General features: G+C 40.2%; 1 protein-coding gene across 12 annotated transcripts in view; it reads left to right on the top strand.

The window, feature by feature from the left end:
* The window catches only part of CEP350 (centrosomal protein 350), a 161,097-nt gene extending 150,620 nt beyond the window's left edge, over positions 1-10,477 (top strand). For 9 of the 12 annotated variants that reach the window (XM_054550485.2, XM_054550458.2, XM_054550478.2 and 6 more), the window contains one exon: positions 5,228-5,437. In XM_054550485.2, the coding sequence (XP_054406460.1) occupies positions 5,228-5,422 (195 nt within the window). In that variant the 3' untranslated portion in view covers positions 5,423-5,437. Of the gene's footprint in view, positions 1-5,227; positions 5,438-6,590 lie in introns of those variants that run through there. The other 3 variants (XM_024251622.3, XM_063716811.1, XM_063716813.1) reach the window with 2 other exon arrangements.
* The last annotated feature ends 3,297 nt before the right edge of the window (positions 10,478-13,774 follow it).

Genomic DNA, 13,774 nt, shown 5'->3' with positions numbered 1-13,774 from the left:
CCTTCTTCAGTATTTTTGCATGTAATAAACCCCAAAGTTCTCTCATGGGGATTCTTTTATAAATGGAGAGAATGGCATAAGCAGTTAAGAGCAAGATCTCTGGAATCAGACAGCTTGTAAGTGTCCAGTCTTGTCTTTACCACTTATTAACAATGTGATTTTTGGGTGAGTTCTCTCACCTCTCTTTCTCAGTCTCCCCCTCTTTAAAGTAGCAACCTCGTAGAGTTGGGATGATTAACCAAGATCTAATATGTATTAAGTGGCATCTAAGGAGCTCTCAAAAATATTACATATTATTAATATAATTATTTTCATTGATTCACAGTAATTTTTTCCTTGCACTTAAAGCTATTTCAGGTGTAGCATTTTTAATCCGCCACCTGATACAGCATTCTTGAAGGCAAAAGCACTTGGACTAATAATAAGCATAGGCTGTCACCTCCCCTGCATTATACATTTTCTCTACTGAATCTTTTCCATTAGCATACAAACTGCATATTTCTTTAAAGCTAAAATAACTCTTTTGTCATCACTTCCCCCTCCAATTTTCCCTTTACAATAAAACTCCTTTAATATGTCCATTTTTACTCTCCCTAATCTGTCTTTCTCTTATGAAACCAACTCCAGTCAAGCTTTTACCTCATCCATGCCACCAAAACTGCTTGGATTAATAAACCTAGTGGTAAATCTCAGTTCCTGTGTTACTTGACCCATCAGCAGCATTCAACACAGTTGATCCCTCCCTTTTCCTTGAAACCTGGCTTTCTGCTCCCTCACTGGCTGCTGCTCCTCGGTCTCCTTTGTTGGTTCATCCTCACCTTGAAACGTTGGAGTGCTCCTGGAATCCGCCCACGGACCTCTTCTTTATTTGTCTACACTCCTTCTCAGTCTCATGGCTTTGACTACGATCTGTATGTTCACCACTCCCAAATTCATATCTCCAGCCTAGGACTCTTGCTTGACTCCAGATGCATATAGCCATTTGCCTACTCAGTATCTCCATTTGGATGTCTGTTAGCCATCTCAAATTTCACATGTTCAAAACAACTTCTGAGAATTATGTTAGCTCTGGGTTTGTCATATATGGCCTTTCTACTGAGGTATTATTTCCTCTATACCAATCTGTTGAGAGTTTTTATCATGAAAGGGTATCAAAGGCTTTTTCTGCATTTATTTAAATGATCCTCTGATTTTTATCCTTCATTTTGTTAATGTGATGTATCATATTTATTGATTGTGTATGCAATAAATCCCACTTGATTGTGGTGATTCTTTTATCAAAATCTTAATTACCCCCTTTTAAAACATTTGTAGTATGATAAACTATCTTACTAAACATTTCATAATAAACAGTTGCTTCTTCCAGTTTAAGAAAATGTGTATTTTAGCTGTTGCTTGGGCTGAGGATGTCCCTAATCAATCTAACTATATTTGTGTCTTCAGGCATTATTTGAGGTGAATAAAATGCAAATAATTTTTTAGACATAAAGGCCTCTGTTAGCCAAACGAGAAGAGAAATCTTTCTTTCACCTCTAGTTCTCATTCACTCCCCCTTTTTTCTTTCACAAAGGCATTGATTAATTTATATCTTAGGTTAGCTAAGAATTTGAGCTATTTTTAGCAGTACATTCTCAAAGTATAGATGCTGTGGAATGAGTAGCAAGTAATTAGAGCACCATTTGTATAACCTTTATGTACAGTAGCCTTGAAAAATCTCCATACTGTAGGTAGAATTGCACCTAAGATGACAAATCTTGTAGTAAGACCACCTAGCTAATGATTGAGTCTCCTTTATAGCCTGGGAGCTGATGAGAAGGACACTCAGCACTCCTGAGTTCCTCCTGTCTCTATGTCTTTCTCATATTAAGCCTAAGTTGGCTTCACACAATTAATTACAATTTGCTTCTACAGCTTTGGGGCTTTACGTAACAACTTTAATTTTTTCTACACCCTTTTGAAACAGCTATCATGTTTGACCCGAGTCTTTTCTCCTTATAAAACATTAGTATTGTCTCCTGTTGTCTGATATAGTTTTGAGTCCCGTCAACATCAACTGTAGCTCTGTCAGTGTCCCTCTTTAAATACAGTGCTCAGAGTTAGCCTTATAATGTTTCGTGGTTTTGTTTTTGTTTTTAGATACAAGGTCTTGTTCTGTCACCCAGGCTGGAGTGCAGTGGCATGATGGTAGCTCACTGCAGCCTTGGACTCCTGGGCTCAAGGGATCCTCCTGCCTCGGTCTTCCAAAGCACTAGGATTATAGGGATGCATCACCACACCCAGCCTCATGTATTATTTAATTAGTAGTCATTCAACCTATTTTTTTCTAGATAGTATATTTTGATTAGTGCAATTTATGATCACATTTCTTTTTTTTCTTTTTTTTTTTCTTTTTTTTTAACCTATGTCATACTTATAGTACTTATAGGAGCTGAGGAAAACCCCAAGACCAACCTGTGCTCAACCTGTGCTTTTGTAGTGATTTTTTTTGGACCCTATTACAGAACCTTATTTATTCCTTCATCTTGTTATATGTGGCCCATTGTTCCAGGCTACCACCACATTTCTTGATTCTTTCTTTGAACATAATTATTATATTTCCCAGCTTCATGTAATTTCTAAAATTCATGTACCTGCCTTCATCTAGGTCATTGCTAAAAACAATGAAGTAGAGCTAAAGACAGCCTTTCAGCATTCACAAAACTTATCTATTCTATATGCCATATATTTATATAGCACCTTCTATTTGCACTGTCCTAGTCATGAGGGAATCATAAATAAAAAGAAACGGCCCTTTAAGAGCTCACAGCCTAGTGGGAAAACAGATACACAGTATATAATTTAGCATGATAATTGCTGTAATGGAATATGAAGAAGATAGAATGGGAGCACAGAGGAAAAACTCCCTGAGTCTTTGAGGCAGAAACTTCCTTCCAGGTTGAGAGCTGTCCTTTAATCAAAAAAGTGTAAATTAGCCAGGCGCAGTGGCTCACCTAATCCTAGCACTTTGGGAGGCCGGGGCAGATGGATCACCTGAGGTCAGGAGTTTGAGACCAGCCTGGCCAACATGGTGAAACCCCATCTCTCTGAAAATACAAAAATTAGCTGGGCATAGTGGCGCATGCCTGTAATCCCAGCTACTCGGGAGACTGAGGCAGGAGGATCACTTGAACCTGGGAGGTGGAGGTTGCAGTGAGCCGAGATGGCACCACTGTACTCCAGCCTGGGTGACAGAGCGAGACTCCCATCTCAAACAAGTGTAAATCCACCTAACCTGTCTCTTTTTTCCCAACTTGTTCACAAGGATACAGTGAAAGACCCTGGCATCTGCTTGCTGAAATTGGGCCACATTCTATTTACTACATTTCTCTATTCCACCAGCCTAATACCCTGTCCCCTCCTCCGCTCCCAAAAAAAAAAAAAAAAAAAAAAAAAACTGTTAGTCTTTTAGATGTAATTAATTAAGCTGTTTATATTTTAAATGTATTAATTTTTACATATACATACATATATCTTCAGGAGCAGGATCGGGGAGATGAGTCATAGAATATAATAGACTCTGAAGATCAGAAGGAAAAAAAATAGAGGCAAATTTGCAGGCTATGAGATCCCCCAGTTGTTATAGTTGAAGATCCAAATTGGGCTCTGAGCTTTCTAAAGGCCAAAGAAAAATGGAAAAGTTCATGTTCTTACTGACTGACAGAGAAATAGTTCCTGTTCTTAAGTGGGAACAAAGCTTTTGCCAACACTGAAATCTTACATTTCAGTGGGGGCTGCATTGAGGTTACACCGAGAGAGAGAATAAAAAATGTCGTGAGCATATATTTCTACTGCAAGTGCACAAAAGATTTCCTTAGTGTTTCCTAAATTTTGTTATTGTGGAGGAAATTGCTCAAAGAACAGATTTAATATTACAGGCCAAGAGAGGCTGGGCAGCGTGGCTCATGCCTGTAATCCCAGCACTGTGGAAGGCCAAGGCAGGCTAGATAGCTTGAGCCCGGGAGGTGGAGGTTACAGTGAGCTGAGATCGCGCCACTGCACTCCAGCCTGGGTGACAGAGTGAGACCCTGTCTCAAAAAAAAGTAGGGCGGGGTGGGGGACTAAAAGAACTGTTATAGAAAGGAAAGCTGCGCAACTTTGAATAACAAATTCATTGGGGATGTGAAATTTTTTGTGCACATACCTAGACCATCCCTCAGCACAAGTTCAAGAAGTCTTATATTAGGCTGTTTATTATAGCATCCTTCATAAGGGAGGAACACCAATTCCATGGTAGGTTGACAAGTATTTCGTAGATACCCATGATTCTGTGGTCAAATAAATATAGGAAATGCTGAGTTAAACAAGTTTCTTTACTGGTGGGCTTCTGTCTCATAGGCTCAAGTACAATGTAACTCTCCCAGAGGGAGTTCTCCAAAACTTTATTTGGCCATAGAACCCTTTTTGGTGGTACATTAGGGAACAGAGGAATAAATGTTTACATAGCCTCCAAACAACCTTTCTAAAAGAGAAAGAATGTGGCATCCACCCTGTTACATATTTGTCAACTCCAGCCAAGGATATATGTTGGACAATACTGTTCTTCCCCTCTCTTACTCTCTCAAGCTTCAGGATGATGTAGTCTCTTTTTTGCTAGGGTCTTCTCGTTTCCTCATAAGGCAAACCAGAGTACAAGTTCCCCTCTTCACTTTCTCTTTTTTTTTTTTTTTTTTTTGAGATGGAGTCACTCTGTCGCCTAGGCTGGAGTGCAGTGGCGCAATCTTGGCTCACTGCAACCTCCGCCTCCCGGGTTCAAGCGATTCTCCTGCCTCAGCCTCTTTGAGTAGCTGCGCTTACAGGTGCACACAACCACACCCGGCTAATTTTTGTATTTTTAGTAGAGATGGGGTTTCACCACATTAGTCAGGCTGGTCTTGAACTCCTGACCTCATGATCCGCCCGCCTCCGCCTCCCAAAGGGCTAGGATTACAGGCTTGAGCCACCGCGCTCGGCCCACTTTCTCTGCTTTTTTAAAGATGAAACTATGATCAGGGCAAGCCAGGAGCATGTTGTCACTTGGCTTTTTTGCCAAGTAAGACTTCTAGTTAGAGACCCCTGTCACTGCAATTAACTTTGCTGAATTTGTGACTTGAGATCAGGGTTCACTTCCTTATCTAGCCTCCATCCCATTCACAATGTCATTTTGTATAGCAAATCTAATGTGGTTTTTTTGTTTGTTTTTTTTTTTTAGACGGAGTTTCACTCTGTCGCCCAGGCTACAGTGAAGTGGCGTAATCTTGGCTCACTGCAACCTCCGCCCCCTGGGTTCAAGCGATTCTCCTGCCTCAGCCTCCCTAGTAGCTGGGACTACAGGCGCGTGCCACCATGCCTGGAAGATTTTTGTATTTTTAGTAGAGATGGGGTTTCGCCATGTTGGCCAGGCTGATCTCCAACTTCTGACCTCAGGTGATCCACCCGCCTAGGCCACCTAAAGTGCTAGGATTACAGGCATGAGCCACCGCACCCAGCCAATCTAATGTGTTTCTTTTAGAATAAAGTAGGTTTTTTTCCATGTATTATAAACAAGCAATAAATCTGGGTAGGTTATTTCTACTTGATTAGTTTTTATTTACCTAATAAGAATCCTAAAATGCAAAAATAGCAAGTATTGTATTAATATAACAGTGACTTGAAAAATAAACTTCAGCAATATTACATTTGAAAAATACCCTAAGGATAAATTTATTTATAACAAGTGTTATTCATTTATTATAATACCCCAGAGTCACATTCAGTATTGTCTTTTGATATATGCATTTTATAATTGTAAATCCATATACAGATGTCCCGTACTTAATGAAGGTTCGACTTACTGTTTTTCAACATCACGATGGTATGAAAGCAACACACATTCAGTAGAAACAGTACTTCGATTTTTGAATCTTGATCTTTTCCTGGGCTAGTGATAAGTGGTATGGGGGCAGCAGCAGTGAGCCACAGCTTGCAGTCAGCCACACCATCATGAGGGTGAACACCGATACTCTCCTGTGGACTGTGATGCAGATGATTCTGCCCGACTGTAGACCAATGTACATGTTCTGAGCATGTTTCAGATGGACTAGGCTAAGCTATGTGTTCAGTAAGTTAGGTGTATTCACTGCATTTTTGACTTAATGATATTTTCAATTTACTGCGAATTTACTGGACATAACTCCATTGTAAGTAGAGGAACATTTCTGTCTAATATTTTGTGTTTTCCTCCCATTAAATTCCTTATTCCCTTATGTTATGGAATTCCTTATGGAATACATATTCCCTTACGTTGACATTGACAACATACTGGTAATCTTTAATATCTATGAAATACTCGAATATTGTCAAATGTATTTTTGAAGTCATTTTGACATTTGGCAATTGAGGTTTTTTAAACTTTTTGCAATTTTAAAAGGGGTATTGATATCATATGAATTATCTCTTTTCTCTGGTTTATTTCCTTGGGCTCTGGTTTATTTCTCTGGTTTATTTCCTATGGATAGGACTACAAAGTCAGCAATTATATCTTCTAGCTTTTGTGTGACAGGAATTTTCTAACCTTGTTGTCTTCTAAATCCTAGGTTCAGGAGCTCCATGAGGAGGAGGCACAGTGGGTGAACTATGATGAGGATGAGTTGTGTGTGAAAATGCAGCTAGCCGACGGGATCTTTGAGACCCTGATCAAAGATACTATTGATGTTCTGAATCAGATCAGTGAAAAGCAGGGGAGAATGCTACTTGTGTGACATCTTGCAAATAAATCGAACACTGAGTGCTAATGTGAGTCCTGGGCCTTTCTGCCTCCTGATGTACACCCATCGCCATCATAGCAAGAGTGCTTCCGGACCTTGTACTTATTCTTAAAGACTACCAGTATGGAGTTCATAGGACAATGTGGTATACCTGGTATCACAGCCTTTGCCTTTCGAGACTATCCACTGGATTAATTGGTTATTTTCAGTGGGCAGGGTTGCACAGTGTAATCCTACACCTTTTGTTAGCACCCCCACTAGGTCTCAGAGGGCCAAAAACACCAGACTTACCTCTGAGTTTAGACTAGGGTATCACTTCTTTGAGTCTGAAGTCAAGTGAGAGAGGTATAGATAAATGCATCACATCACTTTTGAAATGTAATTCTGGTCTATACCATGGAAGTCATAAATGGACATTATAGTCTCTAAACAGTATTAAACCCTTAACCACTTCTAAAATAGGCAAGCTTAATAATGTCTGCCAACTTGACATTCTGGAGTTTATTTCATTTCTTTTTGAAGAGCATTTTCTTCCATTATTGTAGTTGAGCAGCACCAAGTGGACTGTCAGGCTAACAGGAATAAGTGGTAGCCTTGCTTTCTGAGCACCATCTAAAGAATTTTAAACCTCTGCATTATGTTTAGTGTTCTCTGTGTGGGCATGAAAACAAAGAAATGCCCCTACTGAAGACTGGGCTCAAAGGACCAATGCAGGGCTGGTTCTTCTACCCCTTGGTTTACTCCTGCACTTTTCTTACTCGTTCTGAATCTCTACCAGCTGCTCCCAGAATCACAGATACTCAGGACCATCTCAGGCATCCAGGCATGGCAAAGTGGAAATAATTCATTTTGGCCTTCAAACCTTCAACTCCCATCTTTCCCCAAGAAGTCAGAGATGCTGTTACTTGAATGATTTAGGAAATGAGTGAGTGCACCAAAGACAAAAAGATATTGTCTATTGTTTGTGTGCTTGTTTTGCGCTATGGAACATTTTTTAATTTATTTTAAGATAAATTATTAAGTTGAAAATGTGTGTCCCTATTCAGAAGTGAAAGATTCATCTTGTAATAGTTAAACCTCCATCTTGAAGCTTCTATGGTTCATAGTCTTTGCACAGGAACCTATGGTTTTAACAAACCAATACACGTATTGAAAAAGTCGTTTTAATTCAGTGAAACGAAGATGGGCTTTTCCAGATCACCTGCAGTAGCATGAGTGGGATAAAATGATTTAAAGACACTGTACAATTTAACTCTGCCTCTCTTGCAGCATTGCTTCTCACAACTATTACCTGCATCTGAAAAAAAATCTATAGACTCCAGCTGCTACATTAGAGCATAAGAGATGCTCTCCTGGGACCTCAGTACCCTGCCTTCTTGACTGGTTTCTGTTCATCAGTCCTGTCCCTCTTCAAGTAATCTAGAAGAATGTGGATACTCTTAGGCGTGAATGTAAATGCCTTAATATTGAAGGTCCTGGTTAGAAGCATGATACAAGACATCTACTGGATTCATATTTACAAATATCCTGGAATGTTATAGCTTCAAAGTATATTAGAAAAACCCCAAAGATTGTATAATCTTTAAGTGTGCACGTTCGTTTATTTCTGCATCTTCCCTCCAAACTTGCCTTTGCATCTTAAATATTTCACTATGCACACTCCCATTCCTCTTGGGTTTCATCTTGTTGTTTAAGAAATGTACTGAAATAATCATTGGAATATTTGCATTTTGCACAATGACTGGTATGATAGCTCTTGACGAATAAGGAAAGCACTGAAATGTTGTGATTGGGTCTCGGGAAATGCTCAGATTGATGTCTTACCAGCATTTCTTCTGGGCTTGTGATGTTGAGCTGTAGTCTTGTAGCCATAATGAGCAAATTGACTAAGAGAAGCAAAGGTTTCTTGGGGTTATTAACCAGTAGTGTGGAAATATTATTTTTATGTGGCCAAGGGAAAGCAAAGGCTTTTCTTTTCAGTTTGTGTTATTTGGAAGACAGAAAAACATCTTGTCTACATCCTTTGGCTGTTTGTAGGATCACGTTGTCCTTATGATACTGAAACTTTACAGCTGCTGTAAATTTTTTATAAATGAATTTCAAAATGTTATAATGGGACTGTAGGTTGTTTTTCTACATCTTCATTATTTGGACCTAAAACCAGTTTTTAATAAGAAAGTTTATCTTTACTCTTTATGACATTATGACTCCAGAAAAAGAAAAAAATAATAATAATAATACAAGTCATGGAATCAGCAATCTGGTAAGAAATGCTGCCAAGAATGTGGCAGTAGCTGTCCTGACAGACTCCAACTGTCTTTACTATCTGAAGAATCCTAGGCTCCACATGAGAGGCAGAAATGGATCAGTCTCATTCTTTGCTAGATATGGTTATCTGTAGTTTGGTAGCAAAAAAAAAAAAAAAGAATCCATAATTAGCAGATTTCTTATTAACTATTTGGATCTAATTGAAATGGCTTTATTCTTAGGATTAAGAAAGATAGATGTGGATACTCAGCCACTCGTTCCATATTGGTATCTTTTAAATCAGCTCTGCCTCTTAATCAAGAACCTAAATATTCCCTCTTTCTAATCTTTGTTCCTTCTCCCTACACCCTCATCCTCTTTCACTCTTCCTTCATAATTCCTCTAAGAAAAATATCTTTGCATCAGCAGTAATATCTTTTAGAATAGCACTATCAGAATTTAGCAGTAAACCAACATACAGGCTTCAGATTTACTTCTGAGTCCAAAACAATTTGTGCTATCCAGGGTAGTTAACTCTGGGTTAAACAAGTACAGGGTATAGATTCCCTCTTCAGGTCTACACAGGAATTTTTACCATAGGGAAAAGTGGGGAGAGCTCAAACGTAGTTAATAAGGAAGGTAATTTGTTTTTCTTTTACCTAAAAGAAAAGAAAATTCCTTCTGTGACTACAGGTCTCTGAGAAATTATCTTTCAAAAGAGATTTCATTGCTCATAAGAGTGTTGTGGCCTATTGATAAAAACAATTTTGTTCACTTTCTTGTCTTGAAAAAAAAGTGGCCTTAGCTTTTTGCAATACTTGAATAAAGTGTGTACTCGCAAAAGAATTTCTGTAGCACAGCATTAGAGACTCATAACTTTTCTGCAAGAAATACAAACTTACATCTTCCTTTTACTACCTTAAGAATACTAGTGAATAAAACATTAATTCAAAGAGCAAATTATAGAAACTACAATGACATTTAATGCAAATTGTAGGAATTTACATGTTTACAAATCATCTTCAACTGGTTGTGCAGCAATTCAATAAAATATCTTTGTATTATAAAAATGTGAAGAAAAAATGTAAACTGATGTAAAGGAGGTACTGTCATTTTAATTAACCTATGTTTAATAGCTTTTCCTTCTGGACTTTGCAAAGCCTTCTTGGCAAACACATTGCAAAGCATTCTCTGGGAGGTTCAGCCTCCTTGTGTGTACTGTACTGTGCAGACATGAAAAAATAAACCCGTTTACTGTGTGCGTGTAAATAGCCTGGTCATCAGGCCATTTTCAGCCAATAGTCACATCCAGTGCAATTTTGCACCGAACACTCAAGGGTGTGGTTTGTAAGTACGATCTGTAAAATAACTGGGAGGAATTCCCATGTATACCTGTGTAAATAGATTTGTTAACTGAAATGTACTTTAAGAAAAGATAAAATCTGTAAATAAACTGATTTATAAATTAATTTCATGTCAGGTCTCCATTTTTTCCCTCCTGAGCCAACTTCAGAAAATTAGTCCCCATAAAATATATCTGATTTCTTATTTAGTCACAGGGTGCTGATGCTTGGACAGTAGAATAAGGTAAGCTATGGATAAGAGCTATTTACCTGCACATAAATGCCATCAGCACATACATTTGAGCAGCCTGGGCTTTGCTCCCACACTCATTGATTCAGCAGATAGCCACTGAGCAGCTTCGTGTTCTGAGTACTGTGCTGAGTGCTGGGAACATAGCAAAAAAGACAGACATGGTCCCTGACCTCAAGAAACTTAATGTCTAATGAAAGCCACCCAAAGATATTTTGAAAACCTGTGTGACAAGTTCTAACAAGTGCTGCACAGGAAGCATACATAAGATTTGAGAATATCTTAATAAAAGGACCCAACAAGGGTAGGAGTGAGTCAGGGAAGAGTTCTCTGATAAATTATAACTGTTTTATGAGCTTCTTCCTTCTAATGCATGGCCAATGCCATTTCTCCCAAATGACCTAAATTTTGATAACCCTTGCAAAATAACACATGGAAAAGTCACACTCAAGTGGACCACAAAGAAGTGCAACCAGCTGATGCCCAGGTGTGGAGGCTGTAACTTATTTCTGGAAATATGAGCTCGGAGGAGAATGGAGCTGAAGTGATAGAAGAATAAAAACAATCCAAGGATGGAAATGTACAGCACTCAAGATAATGAATTGTCTCTGGTCCAACAAATTAGAAGTGATAACCACCATCATCTTACCTGAATTCCTCTAGTTTCCCCCAGATGGCCATCCCTGCTATATCTTTAATCCCTACCACAACCATGAACGTTGCGGAAATTCTCAGAAAAAGACTGGCCCCAAATTACAGTAGGTCCTAAGAAATTATTCCTCTCATAAGACAGATAGTTGAGACTGGGCATGGTGGCTCACACCTGTAATCCCAGCACTTTGGGAGGCCAAGGCAGGAAGATTCCTTGAGTCCAGAAGTTCGAGACCAGCCTGGGCAACGTGGTGAGGCCCCGTCTCTCCAAAAAACTTCTTTTTTAAATTAGCGGGGCACAGTGGCACACACCTGTGGTCCCAACTACTTGGGAGGCTGAGGTGAGAGAATCCCTTGAACCCAGGAGGTCAAGGCTGCAGTGAGCCGTGTTCATGCCACTGTACTCCAGCCTGGGCAACAGAGTGAAACTTGTCTCAGAAAAAAGAAACCAGCTATTTGAGTGCCTACTATGTGCCAGATACTGTGGTTGGTGCTGAGGACGCAATAGTACAATAGTAACAACAAATAGAATCTTGGAAAAAAGACCAAATACCTGTAACCTTGAATCAAAATATATGAAAGTGGCAGTCAAGAGGATGGCAATTGACATGGCAGAGCCAAGAACAATGAGACCTACACTGGGGAGAAGTACAGTGGTGAGTGTCTACAAAAGGGAAGCCAGTCACGCCCCACATAACGGTCAACAATGGGCCGTATGTACAGCGTGGTCCCGGAAGATTCTATATAATGGAGCTGAAAGTGTTCTATTACCTAAGGAGGTCATAGCCATTGTAACATTGTAGTGTGACACATTAGTCACGAGATTATGTTGATGCTGGCTGGTGTAGACGAACCTACTGTGCTGCCAGTTGTATAAAAGTATACAGTAATGTCCTAGCCATTCACGTTCACTCCCCACTAACCCACAGCAGCCTCCAGTCCTGCAAGCTCCATTCATGGTAAGTGCCCTATATACACATTCCATTTTCTATCTTTTATACTGTGATTTTACTGTTTTCTATATTTAAGTTTGTTTAGATACCACAAATTCTTACCATTTGTGTTACAACTGCCTACAATGTTGAGTACAGTAACATGCTGTACAGCTTTGTAGTCTAGGAGCAATAGACTACACCATATAGCGTAGGTGTGTAGCAAGCTATACCATTTAGGTTTGTGTAAGTGCATTCATCTACGATGTTCCAGAAAATGAAGTCACCTAACGATGCATTTCTCAGAACATATCCCAGTGGTTAAGCATGCATGACTCTACTGAGGAGAAACAGCTAATGCCCTACAAAATCCCAGCAAAGCTCAGGAATTGGAGGCACTGGCTGCCACAGTAAAAGGTACAAAACACGGAGATTGTTTCACCATTCGCTGGGTATCCAGGCTGTGCAGCCAAGGTCAAAAGGCAGATACGTGCCTCCCAGGGAAGAGACCAGTGCATGACTCAAGGTCACTGGGACAGACAACACACACACCAGGCTCAGGTGGCACAGTGTTTACTTACACCAAGAGGAGACAATGCAGGAGGTTCAGCCCCTTGCAATGCATCAGCCCTACAAGGGCAGTAGATCCGCTCCACAGTGAACACAGGCGATGTGACTGCAAGTGTCCCACTTTGTGCTGCAGTGGAAGGACCCTCCCCCTCCGCCATGGGGTCTGAAAGGCAGAAAGCTGGGTGTGTATGAGGGCCATTGACACATGAGCTTAAGCAGAACAAAGGAGTACACATTGAGTCTGCAGTAGGACAAGATATTCCCGCTCATGGAGATAAGCCCGCACAGGCTGTAGCGCTCTTATCTCTCAGTAAGGAAGTGTTCCAGGCCCATTCTCACGTGATTGTGCCAGGGCAGGAAGCTGCACATGATTGCCTTTCCCAACAGGGAAGAAAATAGAGAAGTTGATGGCAAGTCTGATCGGAACAGTTAGACCACCCAGGTACCCACCCCTCCCAGCGGATCCAGGTCACTGCCTGTGCTCTCTTCAATGCTCTCAGGAGGTGAGTAATTATCTGGAGAAGTTGAACCAGAGAGGTCCTGAACTTGAGGACTCTAGAAACAACGAAGCATGGAAGTCAGGCAACAGACTGAAAATAAGGATGGACGGAGTGAGGGACCCAGCCAGGCTTAGCCACAACCCTCTCCCACAGGAAGGAGACTAGAGGACCCTCCTCTGGAAAAACTGGCCACAGAGGAAAGGCCTATAGTTACTGTCATTTGGAGAGGCCTCCAAAGAAAAAGCTGGCTTGCCCCCAATCCCCTTCCCATGAAATCCACCAGCCAAAAAGCCCCACCCATGCGCACTGAGTTGCTCATCACATTTTTAGCACATCACCCGTATGTGAACAAATAGCTACCCATCTCCAGACTTCGGAGGGAAGCCATCAATATGAAATAGACCAAATCAAAAAGAAAAAAGAGGGATTCTGGTGAAACAACTGCATGGCACAGAAGAAAACCTCATAAGAGATTTTAAAACTATAATTAAAATCCTCAACTGAAATCATACTGCATCCT

The sequence above is a fragment of the Pongo abelii genome, chromosome 1 (genome assembly GCF_028885655.2).
Source record: "Pongo abelii isolate AG06213 chromosome 1, NHGRI_mPonAbe1-v2.0_pri, whole genome shotgun sequence".
Taxonomy (NCBI): Eukaryota; Metazoa; Chordata; class Mammalia; order Primates; family Hominidae; genus Pongo; species Pongo abelii.
Note: the sequence above shows the minus strand (reverse complement) of the source record. Positions and strands in the feature narration are given on the sequence as shown.